General features: G+C 32.5%; 1 protein-coding gene across 1 annotated transcript; it reads left to right on the top strand.

Annotated features, from left to right (window-relative positions):
* Window positions 1-2,954: 2,954 nt before the first annotated feature.
* On the top strand, window positions 2,955-11,609 carry LOC124355922 (protein prickle-like). Its single transcript, XM_046807073.1, has 5 exons — window positions 2,955-3,103; window positions 6,996-7,161; window positions 8,209-8,454; window positions 10,603-10,806; window positions 11,391-11,609. Exons 1-5 carry the CDS (start codon window positions 2,955-2,957, stop codon window positions 11,607-11,609), a joined length of 984 nt encoding a protein of 327 aa, XP_046663029.1.
* Window positions 11,610-16,568: the final 4,959 nt, after the last annotated feature.

Here is a 16,568-nt window from a genome sequence, read left to right as displayed (position 1 = left end):
GCATGCAATATTTCAAGCCTATACCTAATTTCATTAAGCTACATGCGTTACAATGTAACATCTTGGTTACCCATTGGCCAATGTAAACATATTCACTAATGCTACGTAGAGTGACATGCACTATCATCGAACTCAGTGCTGCATGTATAGAAATGAAGCATCATACAACATTTCAAGTCTATAGGTCAGTTCATTTTCGAGATATCGTGCAGACAGATGGATAGACAGACATGGCATTTACCCAGCCTCTCGAGTAATAGGCTTCACTTACACTCAGCCAATTAGGTGAAAACATTTTGGTTGAATCACAATCACGTGCAATTACATATTTCTCATCCAGGAATGTCTTTTATTTATATCTAGCTTTACTGCTAAATTGCTTTTGAAACTAAATAACAGATAGTTGCTTTCTTTTAATTTAGATAGAAACGACTTTCCTGTTCGCAATTTCCGCATCTGCAAGACAGTGAGAGAAAGGTCACCGCGCAATTTCCGAAGTCACCTCATCGTGTTTCAAATCGCCTTAAGACACAATTTCCCGCTTCCCGGAGCGTCTGCATCTTTTCAGCGGAGCAAATAACCTAGATATACTCGTAGTTTTCTGACAAGTTCATATTGTTATATTAACAAGTTTTATAGTGTTTTACGAAGGTAACCATGTTAGCCAATCACATTATGGGTTTAATATCTCAAAATTATTTATCAATATATCCATTTCTGTTAATCTATTCACTAGTCTTAGGTAGTGCTTCTTGTATAAAACTGTAACGTTATATATTATTTCATTTTGATTTTTCACTCTCGATAATAATGCATAATAATCCCTAAAACGTATAAACTTGTGACACTATAAGTATAAAATCATAACGTGTCATAACGTTTTTCAGTTCTGCTCTACAAGTCGGAAATCAGCAAAAATCAAATTTTAATCTCAAATGAAGTCTAGAAAATAAGTTTTTGTTTGGTTTCCATAAATTCTGAGACGTGTGAATAGAAATTAAATGTTATATATCCTGAACAAATTTAAATACAACCTATTGAATTAAACATTTTTAATTATAATTATATATTTTATTGAAGAATTATAACTATTAAGGTTTTCACCAACAGTTATCATATTTCTGTTTTAATTGTCTTTAAATATATACAATTTTATTTCCTTTGTAATTCTGTCATATATTGAAATTCTAGGTTTAGTCACAAATTAATTTATAAAATGCATCATCTAATCAACAAATTTTCACATCCGTCATTACTGCGCTGCTAAAATGTCATCTTTGCATGAATACAAGCACGTAGATAATACACAAGAAATGTTAGTTTCTTAACATTCATTGGCCTATAACAAAGATTGTAATAGTGTTATTCCTAATAGACAATTGCTAGAATGTTCCTCCTAAATTCAACTAGATTACTTACCATAAGGACACCATTTAGTACTAAATACAAAATTGTTACTAAAACTAAATAAGAGATACATTTTTTAATGTTCAGTAAACAAACAAATTTATTTTGTTTAAGTTTATTAATTTTTTAACAATTTAACAATGTTTTCACTCTTTTTTATAACAAAAAAATTGAAATATTAAAGGGTATCGCGAAGACTGTCTTGTTGTTGCCCTTAAATGTGCATTTGTATAAAATTTATAAGGTAGACAATTCAAAGCCAAAATTATAAAAAACTATAACATCTTCCTTTTGTAAAAATCTAACTAGTTACGGAGAATATTATTTTTGAAAAGGAACAATTAAAAGATCAAGTAAAAGTAGGAAAAGTAATAAGGTAAAAGTTACGATTAGATGTAAAAGTAGGTAGGGCAGAGAGTAAATCTGTTGTTTTTCGCGCATGAGAAAATACCTTTAAAGAAGAGGAAGTAAAAAAAGTGGAATTTAGGTTAGCTTTTCCTCTTTCTGATTTCGTTTTTCTCTCCTTTTTTCAGATTATTCCAGTTTGTAATAATATTACCGGAAATCAATTAATTTAATATTAAAATATATTGTGATGAATATTACTATTTACGACCATGTAATGATGTAATTAACCTAATCACGATGTTAATGATGGATGATAATTATTTTAAATATCGACTACGAGTAAACCTACCTTATCGAGTTTTAGATTAACTCATATATAATTAATATCTCATTTTTATATATTACTATTTTATATGCTGAATGTGTTGGTTATGTTGAGGTAACGTCTTCCATCACAAAAAATATGAACTTACTCATTTTCAAGTGAGAAATGTTTGTTTTGTTTGGCAATTAGCACATTTAATGACTGGCCTCGTGACGATTGGAACAACACGACACGTCCGTAGACTTTACAGTGTCATAAACACCGGCGAGGTGTCGGCCCCAGTCGGCACGGGTATCCCCGACAATGCGGCTCCAATAAAAGTTTACAAGTGTAAAGTCGGGCGGCGCGAACCAGCGTTTTTGTGAGGAATTCCTCACGTCAGGTAGAGCGTTTAGGGCAGAACCTCCCCCCTCCAGCTCAAACACAAACCCCATCCCATGCTGTGACCGTAGCCGTGACCATTCATTTTCGCCCTGTTTCGAGTCACAGTCGTGTTAGTGTTCGCTTAGTCAAAACAGAAATGTTGTGACGGGTCACATTCGTTCTCCTACCTCAAGAACGACGTGACTTTCTTCTTTACAAATCCATTCAAAACAGTTTTTGCGATGGTTACAAATCCACGCGAAATCATGAATGTGGTTTTAGTGTTGAATTGATAAATTGAACCGTGAATAATTGATATGTGATGTGATTCCAAGTGGTGAATGGTGTATGTGGACTTATTTTTTGTTCTCTGTTGGGTTAATTATTTTCACTTTGTTTGTTAATGTTTGGCCAAACGTCTTTCTGTGTAATTATGATACCTTATTGAAGGAAACAAACTGTGATATTCAGAGATCTTTGTGATACGTACTACCGTATTTTTGTTGTCACCATGAGTAGAACTACGCCTGCCAGAGTATACACCAGGCCCTCTCAGGCCAAATGGTGGAAGGTCTGCTGGATGTACGGGGATCGCCAACTCTACGGCCGTACAAATGCGATATCTCAGATCGGCCTGGATACAGGAAGAAATCAAAACAAGTAAGATCTTACAAGTGCCTTTGGTTTATGACAGTAATAATCTTATTATGCTTTAGGTACTGACTGTAGGGCAAGGCAGGCAAAATTTTAAATGTTCAAAACTTGGGAAATATCCTTTTCTCTGGTGGGGAGGGATTGGAGTTATGGAATTATCCTTAAGAAAAATGGGGTTCGGTGGTTCTTCTCCAAAAAACGTTTGACATTTTTTGCGTCAAAGACGAAAGTTTTTAGCTGTTACATCCTATTAAACAAATTAAATTTCAGCCTTAACATGTAGTTAAAATACGTTTTTGGCTAGCTTATGATGATAGTGTAATATTTAATTAGTAAATTTCAATATTCAATAATCCTATCCAAAAGCACTATTCCTTAACTATTCATCCCACTTTTCAATTACTCTATTTTATTCTTATACGCAATGGTCTTGCATTACTATCAATAGAGGGGTAGTCATTTCCAAAAAATAGATAGCTAGTGCGCGTTGCTTGTATTTCTTTTAATGTTAACGATCAATTCAGATTTCTTTCGGACAAGGACGTAGCCAGTGAAGGGTCCAAGGTGTCGGCCTCCCCCAAATTTTCAATTTTTTCAATTACTTTTTTATCAAACGATTATTATTATTATTTAAATAATTCAGTATGACTGACATGTACTGCTGGAAGATTGTTCTCAACAAAGAAACGGGTTAAGAACTCTTTAAGGAACAAAATGGGGCTTTATTGTCTGTCAACTACGGGTAAATATCAGTTTTCTGAACACCCCTAATTGTTTTTCCTGTCTACATTCTTGCTTTCAGAACTGAAATCTCCGTCAAAATTTCTGTTGCCTTTGAAGTTTTTACTTTAAATATTTACTTCGTTGAACCATGAGCTGGTTTTATGCCCTTCTCTCAAAGATCGTATGTGCGATCGGGGGCGTCATACATTCCTAGAGTCCTGCTACAACTCCGTTGAGTAAATTGTACCTCCCATTAAGATTGCTCAATATTAACATTATGAACGGTAAAGATAAGTAGTAACAGAAGAAGGTTCATGAAGCAAGATTTTGTTCATAATTTTAATGCAAGCGTGAACGTATTTTAACAACTAATTAATTCCTATACATTAACGAAGATTACACGTAATTTCTTTTCAAAATGTAATCAATCCTCATCATTCCTCCTCTTTGTCAATTAATTATCTGAATTCTAGCACAGATCGTAATCATTTTATTTTCACAAAATACTAATATTTTTTACAATACAATAAAGAATTATTTCCGGTTGCTTAAAAATTCTTTAATATCTATGTTTTATTTAGAATATAAAGATGTTTCAGCGTTTTTGCATTGATATAAAAATAAATAATTACAGTTTTAGCTATCTGTATAGTATTGTTTTATTCTGGTATATTTTAAAACATGCTAAATATAACTAAAATAATAATAATTCTCCAATACGCTGAAACCAAACATTTTAATAGGTCTAACCCAATAACTTTTTAAATAAAAAAATATTTTTCAACAACCAATTTTTAACGCAGCTTATTTAAAAATATTTAAATATAGATTTTAATTGTGTTTTAAATTGAATTTGAAATGTTCTGATCAATTCCGACAATAAACGATATTTTACACCATAAAGACAAATTTAGTTCTTAATATTAGTTTAAAAGTGTAAACCACCATAAAGAAGTAAATTAAAGTGACTTTTTAGTACTCAGCTGTAAATATTATTATTATTATTATAACATTGTAATTTTGAAATCTCATGTGGTAGAGGCCTACATCCCAAGTATTTCAAATAAATCCACAAAAGACATACCTAGAGTGGACTTTTGGTATAAATATACATATTTCAATTTATACCAAGAAATTCTATTAACAGTGTAGATTACCTAAGCGTAACGTGTTTCATTCCATAATTTTGTTCCGTAATCATTTCCATACAGTTTAAGTGTAATATTATAAATGAAGTTTGCAGAATTAGCGAAGAATTAAATATCAAGTATATTTTATATGTTTATCATTACAAAAGTTATTTATCAGATTCTTCTCGCTCCTAAATAACTGTGCTTTAAATTAGGCTACTGACTGCCTCTTTATGGTAAATCAGTATATTGATAACATTTTAGAATTCAGATTTAAATACAATGTTTTTCTCTTGCTTAGGGTTAAATGTAATTATTGTTCTTCATTAGGAACCGGGCATTCCCAAAGATTTACTCAGTTGTCATATATTTTAACGAGAAAATCTTCATTTCGATATTTTAATTTCAAGTTTGCGTAGATTCCTTGAGGTACAGTATATTATTTTATATCATATTAATATGTTTCACAGCTTACTAACTAATTATATTTATAAGATTAAACATATTTGTTGGAACTTTCAGTAAAAGTAATTAAAGTTTGAAAATCAGCTTACTGTAGATTTTTTGTTCTTATCTCAACAAAGACTAAAATTTAAGTTTTTAATGTATCATTTGCTTAGAGATTTTTATTTGAACACTATGTCAATTTGATGTCATTATGGTAAAAAGATGCAACGTAATAATTAGTTTAGAATTTCTAGAATCCATGAGTTGCAATTAACAATATATAATCTTTAGGGAATTTAAGCTTAATGATTTTGTATGAATACAGTTCTTAAAATAATATGTTATTCGTTTAATAGTTTATGTAAATTACTATTACGAGAAAACCGCTTTTTCATTAAATGTATAATTTTCTTTCCTCGGGCATCAAATTTGCATAAATAACATTACGGTATTGTAATTTAATATTAGTTTGTTGCTACTGACACTAATTTTGTATTATTAGCAAGTAGGACTGCTTGTTGGTAAACCTAAAATAATGTTGACACTCCGCCTTGAGACATCAATGTGCAGTAATTTTGTATTGAGTTTAAATTAGCTTATTACCATCATTTTGCAAAAATTATAATTGTTATTAAAAATTTACTCGAAAATCCGAAACACATTTTAATTTTTGTGCTAGTCTTGTTATTTAAAAGCACAAGTGATAGGTAAATACAAATAAGCGTATTATTTCTAATAGGATGTCAATTTAAGTGGAAATTGCATTATTTTAAGAAGATGTTGCGCTTCCCTGAGTATCAGTTACTTAATTTGCAATTGATAGTTAATTTTCAAGATGAGTATCGTATTTGAACAACGCTTGACGTCGTCTATTATACTGCTAGATGTCACTTTCCCCAACAACCCACTCTCGCGTGTCCTTCAGCCTGGGGCAATAAACTTACAACATTGTGACCGGCGCCTTTCTTCTTTTTGAGTTTAGATTTATTGTCTTCTTGTTGCCCCTTCCAGCTTTCAACATTTCCGCCTCTTGGCGAGCCGAAACCTGAGTAGTAGCTGGGTCTTTTCTACTATGCGACAGCATTTCTTAAACAATTTTCTACAACCACAATTATATGAAAGCAATTTCTATTACCTGAATTGGTGAAATTATTCATAAAATGGAAGGGTTTACTTCTTTTTTCATAAAAAACACAACATGCCTTCGGGCATCGCCGTGATCTTCAGCAGTACCTTTAGTAAGATAAATAAGATTCAATAGATTAATCATAGGAGATGACAGAAATGCTGTTAGGCTCGCCAGAAATAGTTCCTTGAGCCTAGGAAAACAGAAGTTTCTGGGAAGCTAGTATATTACTAATAAATGCTTCAACACCTGTAAAGTAAAAGAAACTTTATATAGTTAGTTGTAGTGAAAATAGTAAAAATCTTTAAGAATATTTTATATTATTGCATAAATAATGTACTTTAGAATGTTTACTCTTAAGTCTTAACTATATTGTACCATTTTTTTTATATTTCCAATTGTTCAAAAAATTTGCAGGATATGGATCATCCTGTAGTTAAGACTTGTGTTACTAACATTAAATTCCCAATAGATCGCAGATCGAAGTGCCCATAGAGAGTGGCCAGTTCACTCCTTCCCCCAAGCCAAATCTCCTGAGGCGGGAACCACCTCAAGATCTTCTGAACTGCCATGAAGATGATGGAGGATTTATTGCTCTTCAGTATTCCTGGGTTCCTCCAGGACTCACAGATGATGAGGTACATAAATGTTGTAATGAGGTGGGCAATGTTAACTTGAATCTCTAAAAATTAAAAGAAGTTTTGCCTCTAATAATAAATCATGATTAAAATTTTAATTATAATTCAAACAGAGTAAGCATCTTATTACCATAACAAATATTAATTAAATTTAGGTTTATATGCTTCAAATGTTGTTTGAAGGTTACTGAACATATTTGGTGCTGTCCTATGTATGTCCTACATCTCTTCAGTTAAAAATTTTTTTAAAGTTGAATTTGGAGTCGTTTTTGATTTACCTTCTTAATTTGTTATTTTTTACATAACCAGTACTATTTATTTGGTACTATTATTTTGTATTTGTATTTGTTTTTTGTAGATGACACTCTTTTATAATAATCCAGAAAAGGTTTCAATAATGAAGTCCTAAAAAATTGATTTGTTTAGAGAATTTTCCTTTACAAACACCTCAAGCATGAGCACCATATGATTTTGACCTAAAAATTCAATAACTTTTTGTTTAAAGTTAATTTCTGATGATAAATTATTTAAAACATTAACAAAAAGCAAATAAAGGAGTTCAGTTTGATGCAACCCTAGTTACTATGTTTTGATTTCAGATGTATTCTATGTTGAGTTTCTGTATTTATTCTTTTATCAGTTATAAATAAAACATTTCCTTTATTAGATATATTTGGTGCTAAATCTCTGATTATTTGAATACATGTATTACCTACTTATACATTTCGAGTCAGACTGCATGGTACCGTGTAACTATACTTAAATAATCAGTGCAATCTGACCAATTCTTAAATTTGTATGGCCATGGTTCAGTTTAATGACCTTGGTTTACACATTTGCTTTGATCTAATGACCTTTCCTAAGGATCAGTTGAATTTTAATGAGGACTACTCAGGACAGCCTCACTGATTTACATCTACTCACCATTGACCATTTAACTTGTATTTTGCCATTACTTTATGTCAGCCATTTTATGCTGGATGTTTTTCATTCAGTTTAAAAAATGAAAATATTCATGTCTTACTAAGTTGCCGGCAATTTTCTTAGATCCGACAATATTTCTCGGCTCTGCCCCCGGCCAAAATACCATTTGTGGATTCCTTGGGTGAGAGGTACAGAGTGCACCAGCTGCTGCGACAGATGCCACCACAAGACAATGAAGCTCGCTTCACTCGTCACCATCAGCTGTCGGAGGAAGAGCGAAGTGAGCTCAGGCTAATAACTCTCCGAGTCAAGGAATCTAGCGGGAGAGGAAAGGCTGTCCGACTAAAAACGACTTCTCAGTGTCAAAGTGTGAGTAAACATCGGATGTCTTCAGGCCATCTGTACATTGTAGACGTACTTCTTTAAGTTACAAAAGCATAACGTATTTATACATTAAATTGGAATTTGAATATATAAATGTTAAGTTATTTTTATTTTTATATACCATAAAGTTCAGGTACTACAAATATTTCACTCATGTGCTCTTTGAACAACGCTTTATGTCATATATTATACTGCTAAATGTCACTTTCCCCAAACAACCAACTCCCTCGCTTTGCTTGTTTTTGCTCTCTTTGGTTGTCTGTCAGTTGAGTTGTATACTAGATATAAACAATATAATCAATCATATTTGAGACATTAATACACCATTTCCTTCCACAATATTCCAATTGTGGTTGTTAAATCATTTCAAATTATTTGAAAAGTGATCAGTAAAATACTGGAAACAGGTGTCATCAAGCACTTTCCATTTCTAAGGAATTCAAAATTCTGGCATCAGTTTTAAGAAAAAAAAGATCTGAGCATAAAATACATTATAATCAATATAAAGGCAGGTTCTTATTGAAATTTTTATATTTATACTTTAACTGATCTCCAACATTCATTTAGTAGCTTCATCTCCAAGCTACTAAGCAAGCAAAAAACAGTTACTGAGGTGTTAAAAATTTGTTTTTCTAAAACATTGCATATTCGGATATTGACTTCCTAATGCATTAAAATTTAATTTCTTCATATCTGAAATTTACTTGCTGGTAATATACTACTTACTTATAAGTTAATTTATACTTATAGGTGTTTTTGAGTTGCTAATAATTTAAATTGTGGCTGCAGGTGCCAACACGTGTAGTTGTAGGCTTTTTCAATGTTACTGTGCAACAATTGACTAGATGTGTCTTTTCTGGCTTTCACCAACCCAGATGCTTGGCAAGAGGCAAAACTTGAAGTAGTCATCATCCTCAGTGCTTCCTACCTTGAATGATTTTAGAAGATAGGTAATTGCTTGGGCTCAGAATGTCCTTATTTGTGAAAGTGCAGGACAGCTCTATACTGAGAAGCCAGAGATACTTCCCTACTGACAGAGGGTACTGTAGTTGTCCTTACAGCTCTGCTTCAGTGCCATGTTTGTTGAGAACTATAACAATTTATTAGTTCCTGTGGGAATTGTGGTGAACAAGATCACACAGAGCTGGATGACTGATGGATTCAGTTTAAATACAATGTCACCTTCTCAGCAGCCTGGGTGGATTCTGCTCATTTTAAAATCCTGGGTTGTACTTGTGTTCTATACATTCATGTTCAAATTAACTGCCTCTCTCTTCACAAAAATAAAGTTTTCTCTACGCTGTTCTGCCATTAGCTATGTAATGGAGAAAACTGGACAAGTGTTTCAATGTTGATAACATGGTGACCTCATGACCTTACGCAACATTGTGGTAACAACTTTATCTGATGCTTCATACATGAGATTAACACTGATAGGGACATTATAAACTCCATGTGGTCTACAAAGGGGCATTATTGACACTTAAGCGGTGTGGTGTTCCTACTGAGTGGTTTGCACACCATAAAGATGAGTAACTAGTCATCAAGGTTACACCTGGACCCATCCTCAAAGATGGCTAAGTATCAGAATAACTTAACTAGTTCTTGAGGTTACATCTAACATAAACACAAAGATGGTCAAGTATCAGAGTGTTATATCTGTCCTATAAATCCAGTTTTGACTCTAATAATTTCATACTTTTTCCGTACACAAGTGGTTAATATAAAGCTTTACAGTCTGTCACACAGTACAGACATCTAAATCATTTTTACTTATATGTATCTTGTTTACTTATGAAAGTCACATTAGGCAATCATGTGGATTCATGTGGAAGATATCCACAACAACTCCAGAAGCTGTGCAGAATGAGTTGGTAAGTCCATTGTCCACCCATGTCATGTGCAGTTATTCAGTTTTTGGGTACTGTTGCCTATCCTATCATTCTTTCTTCTATGTTCGTCCCTTATCACTTTTCCTGTTTGTATGCATATTTATGTTGCTGGGAATTATAGGAGGTTATATATAGGCTACTCAGTTATTTATAATGAGTATGCCTATTGACTTCTTTTACTTACCATTATGCCCTTGTCACTTTTGCAGTATTCAATCTTGATGTTCCACTATGTTCACAGTGTGATGAGAGGCTATCGACGGGAGACATGAGCGTGTTCGCCTCCAGAGTCGGCCCCAACAGCTGCTGGCATCCTGCATGTTTTGTCTGCTCAGTCTGTCAGGAGCTTCTGGTAGATCTCATCTACTTCTACAGGGAAGGCAAACTCTACTGCGGCCGCCACCACGCCGAGACTCTCAAACCTAGATGTCCTGCCTGTGATGAGGTAATTACAAAAATCCAAACAATATGAAAGTAAAAATTAAAAATAATATAGTATCAACAATAATTATAGCTTCCTGTTTGGCAAATTTGAAATAATACGCTTTGATGTCTATGATCAAGTTGTTTGTTCAATAGAATGGTAAGATAAATCTTGTCAGTCATATGAGTAGTTAAGAATTGATTCTGATCTTGTATCAGTAATTAAAATTAGACTAATATTACTTTGTACATTGTAATTCTGTTCTTCTCATAACAGCTTTATGGTCACAAAATTAAAGAACTATAAGTCCTTTATTCTACTGTTGTACAGAAGCTTCTAACTATGCTTAGAGGGTGGTGTCAAATATTCATAGTGAACATTTGCTATCATTTTAAAATGTGTAACACTTTAATATAACATAATTTTATTACTACTGGGTTCACATCAGTGCTGCGATATTGATCTCCCAGACTCAAGAATATCTGTGTTAAAAAATTATGTACTTAGTAGGCTATTGAACACATGATTAATTGTATAGAGGGTTGACTGAAAAATGCTGTATTAAATTAACAACCAATCACCACAAGCAATGAACTTGTCCACAGCTGATATTGACTGACGAGCAAGTAAAGGCGGAGGGTTGCACGTGGCACATGAAACACTTTGCATGTCTGGAGTGTGACCAACAATTGGGAGGTCAGAGGTACATGATGAGGGATGGTCGTCCTTATTGCTTCACCTGCTTCCATGCCATGTTCGCCGAGTACTGTGACTCCTGCGGAGAACCCATTGGAATTGACCAGGGTAAATGTCTCAGTATCTAGAAGAGAGGAAATCCATCCATGCACAACCACACCTTTCAAAGCTTCTACTATGCGCTTTCCAATCATTTTGTAATAATCAAACAACTGTTTTAAAAGAGTTCTAGTAAAAATGTTTTGACATAAAGCCAGTCCTTTTAAAGGTCTTACAAATCTTAGAAATTTATTTGGAAGAATCAATCAGAGTCTTCATAGAAAACATGGGCTCAATATTTTTTATGAACCAGTCATTATTGGCATAAATCTAAACTAAAAGTTACACACATAAAACTTTTTATGAATTGTTTCATGCAACACTGCAGCATATTATATTATGCAGCATCATATTAACTAACTACACAATGTCTTTCATGAGTTTTACGGCAGTAAATAATTTATAAGTATCTGACGATGGACGCCAAACTGTATTGTCAGCCATAGCAAAGTGTTGTGCATGGGTCGGAATATTGAAATGATGTTATTTAGTAAACTTCGTAGATAACAAAATTAGAATTACTGCTGATATATTATTATGCTATTTAAGCGAACATGGGAGCATGATTCTGATACTCAATTTTTAAATATAAATACTAACCGGAACCAAGTATTTAATAACAATTCATATTAACCAAAATTTTGATCATTCAAAATCTAGTTAAATAATAGCATCCCTAGTGTATTATAATTTAATTTTAAAAGTCTACATTAATACATTATTATAAAAACCTGAGATCTACAAATTATATTTGAATTAACCAACAAAAATATCTTTCTTAAATAATTATTTTTATTTTTTATATGTTTTTAGGTCAGATGAGCCACAAAGATCAACACTGGCACGCCACCAACTCATGCTTTTGTTGCTATACGTGCAAAACTTCACTACTGGGCCGACCCTTCCTTCCCCTTTCTGGTCATATCTACTGTAGTAGAAGTTGTAGTTGTAGTCACGGAAACACGTCTTCGATGACTATAAAACAAGATGAAGGGATGAACTGTACATCTCAAAACAAACACAGTTATCCTTCTTCAACTTTAGATCAAAATTATCACAATCCTTGGCTCAGTTCAGAAATTCAAAATTCTTATTTGAGAAATCATAAACCCATCACCTCATCTAACAACAGCAGTCAGGTTAATAACAAAAGCTTGTTTAAGAGGGAAAATAGTGTTGAGCCATTTCTTAGCCACAAGAAACCTGATCATTCAGGATTTTCGGGGGAATATTATATGGATTCTAAATATGAAGTGGCAAAACAAAATCACCTCTACACGTCCTCACAAAAAAAACATAACACAACCTGTCAACAGTTTTCGACAAATATTTCTTCTAGCGATACAGCAAAAAATCCAAATTATGAAATAATTGATGAAAACTTTATTAGAAATCTATTTGAGAATAATCACAATGAACAGTATACCACTTGTAACAGTTCCAGTCCTCACTTGCAAGAATGGACTTCTGCGACAAACCTGCCTATCAATGTCGAGCAGATTTATAATGTTGATGAGGCAGTGATCCATGAAGAAGTTGAAAAGTGGTTAGCAGAGCGAGAAAAACATTTATCAACAACCTCAAATCCAGTTCATATGGTGAGTAATCTTCGAAGACCACAACCTCCAGCATCTCCTCAAGACAGCGGTCATGCTTCTTCTATAACAGACCAACAATCCCCAACACCCACTCTGAACTATTCTGAATCCCTCCCATCAAAATCTCCAGATTTAACTCTTCAGAGTCATGCTGCACACAACAGTACATGCTTTATTAATGCTGGCAAAGACTTCAACCACTTTTATGCCCATATAGGTGATTTGAGAATAGATGATGATCCAGCTGATAAAAAATTGTCAGGAATGCCTCGAACAATGCCTTCAACAACCAATATGAAAGTGGAGAAATGGTTGTCAAAAGGAGAAGAAACCAATGGAATTTACTCGAAAATTAAGGAAGTTGATACAACTCGACTTGACAATCATTCGTGTTCAACATCTTCCCTTCAGCTTCCTTCTTCTGCTCGATCAAAAAAGAGTTTAAGTGTCCGATTTCAAATTGTACCCCAACAACCAAACAACCCCTCTGAGAACTCAATTATCCACCACAGCGAGCAAGATGATACAGCAAGTACCTGTTCCACATGTTCTACTAGTTCTTCCAGTAATGATTCCACTATTTACCAAATACCGCATGAAACTCGACCTTATAAAAGTACTAGGATATCGTACGTGCCAAATACTTCTTCAATAACAGTGAAAAGAACCAGATTACCTCCAAATCTTTCATCTTCACAAAACTCAATTGCAAAAAGAAAATGTGATGTTTCATAATCTATATTTTTTATTTAGCTACAGTTCCAAGCATCTGGATCGACAAAGTGTTTAAAGAAGGAAGGTCTATTACAGTACTTAAAATCCCCAATCCAAAAAATCTAGTCTATGGCAGCAATTGAAATACAACACCTTAAAACTAAAATAGAACTGTTCTTTTATTTTAGGCTCCTATTGCTAAAAATAATACTTGCTATGACAATATATTTTGTCATGTTCAAACATAAATAGATTTAAATTATTATAAATCATGTTTCTTTCTTCATTTTTTCAGATGAAAAATTTAAAAATAAATAGTAATAATTAGTGAAACTCAAAGTTTTGTTGAATTCTGGAATAAAATATAAAGTATGGTAACATTGATGTTAGTTTTTAAGCAATAATAACACAGATATATCTTACTTACATTTATCTTTTCATGTATAAAAAGTCTTGTTATACAAATGTTTTGCTCATAAATAAAAATGTTCTATACTGTACTATAAAATGTATATAAATATCACTATGTATAGATCTTACCAAAAATTTGTAAAATGTTTTGATCATAGTCATTACTTATTGTTTCTTTAAGGTGTTCATTAATTATTATTTGTATACTTATTATTTAATTATATTTCATGACAAATATTAAGTTAAAATTTTAATTTACAAAGATTAAATTTAAAAAAATGTTATGTTTAGATCTGTATATTTATAATGTTTCAATATAGTTATAACATGTTTGAATTTTAGTGTTTTTTATTCCCGAGTGTATTAGAGGCTGGAAAAGGATATAATGCTATATTTGTTCCAAGGTATCAATTGATGTTACCAGTAAACTTAATGAATGATACAGACATTAAAATGTAACAAAATATATAGAGCATACAAAGTTTACATCTCACATCAACTAAGCCAATTTTGTTAACCTTTAAAGAATTGTAACTACAATGGGATAAACCACACAATCACTATACAATATGTGTTTTTATGAAGAGGTGAAAACATTCTTATTATGCCAAAATTTTGATTATTTATTTATGTTGGTTCAAATGTTTTGTTTCATTTGTAGGTTAATTCTTTACTGATTTGGTACTGTGTGTGCGCGCACGTATGTGCGTGTATGTGTGTGAGTGAAGTGATGTTGGTGAAGTTTGCTCAAATTCAGCACGTGTGCATATCTGCTAATACCCTGCCCTTTCTATTTTTTTAAATGAACTTTTTAGTTCTTCACCTAAAAAAACCATTAGTTTTCAAATACCGGTACTACTTTAATCACAATGATAAGATTTTGTACTCAAAAGTCAATTTATATATTTGAGAAATGCCACAAACTACAACTATAAATTCTTCTTTCAAAATTATAAAATATTTAATTCAGGATAAAAAAAAAACAAAAACAAAACCTAAATAGCCAATTTGGACAGTTAGATTTAAATAAAATAATACTGACATATAAAACAAACATTTCTAAAAAATAGAAATAGGTGCCTAATTAAGTTTTCAATCTTTATACTGTTTAGATGGTTCACAAATGACAGAAACCACATTTTCATAAAAATGTATTATAAAATACTCAATTTTGATGATGTACACAAATCCAATTAAATCCCCATATGCACGAATCAGCGCCACAGTCAACCACTCCTGGAAAACAGCTAAATCCAACACTTTACCTTTTTACATAGCCAGCAACATAGACAGAAATCTAGATTAGTACATATTTGAATTAAAAGAAGATGTAAAGGAAAGGAAAGGGGGAAATGTATCCACAATATACATCAACTTTGAAGAAGGTGTACATATTAACACCACAATACCTGCAGCTAAGATGGCCCTTTTATTTATCCTATAGCTGCCAAGGAGAATCCTAATGTGACTCATGTAACAGCTGGCACATTAGGCTCAAAGTCAAAAAGAACTTTTGGCATGCCTTGAGTCAACCAAATCCTGCACGAAGTGGACACGTACAACGAAAAGGTTATGTTACTGTCTGAGACATGGCTACTTTTGCAGAATGAAAATCATTTAACGAAACATTATGGAATCACCTTAGATGAGAAACTTGCATGACAAACGAGTTCCTGGCTCACTGCTTAGTTTAAATTACTATCAAACATTGTTTATTCTCAGTTATTATGTTTCTTGTAAATTAATTATGGTATTATTTATTGCTGACAACAATTCTGTACTCTATGGTCAAGAATACAGGTTGGTAGAAACCCAACAAGGGATCACATATGAAATTCGAATATCATTGTCTACAGGGATAAAGTAGTTCTCCCACCACACTCTCCATGTCACATTGTGATTTGTGTTTAAAATTCTTAACAAGGAATAAATGACAGTGAAAATTTAACGGTCTCGTAGCTAACTTATAAGAACATTCAACCAGAACTCAAACCCCACCAATCACCAGATGTTTTCATTGTGAAATAAATTTCTATAATTTATTTTCAATTCTATTGTCAAATCTAAAATTATTAAAAGATTTCTTTCCATACGAAAGACAATAATTTGTAACTATTGTAACTCTACTGGATTGACTTTCAAACTCGGATATCAAAACTTTTTCATTCGAGAGTAGTTCTTCAAATAAATTTAAATCAGTTTACATACACACATTACGAGAGCAATAGGATTTTATGATATGTTTCAAATGGATTTGACTTCAGT

The sequence above is a fragment of the Homalodisca vitripennis genome, chromosome 2 (assembly GCF_021130785.1).
Source record: "Homalodisca vitripennis isolate AUS2020 chromosome 2, UT_GWSS_2.1, whole genome shotgun sequence".
NCBI lineage: Eukaryota > Metazoa > Arthropoda > Insecta > Hemiptera > Cicadellidae > Homalodisca > Homalodisca vitripennis.
The sequence above is the reverse complement of the archived record's forward strand: the minus strand, read 5'-3'. Positions and strand labels throughout refer to the sequence as shown.

Coding starts and splice junctions, on each gene's coding strand:
- LOC124355922 (XM_046807073.1), top strand. CDS start 2,955: ATGAGTAGAACTACGCCTGCCAGAGTATACACCAGGCCCTCTCAGGCC. Junction 3,104..6,995: donor ACAGGAAGAAATCAAAACAA/GTAAGATCTTAC, acceptor AATTCCCAATAG/ATCGCAGATCGAAGTGCCCA. Junction 10,807..11,390: donor GATGTCCTGCCTGTGATGAG/GTAATTACAAAA, acceptor ACTTGTCCACAG/CTGATATTGACTGACGAGCA.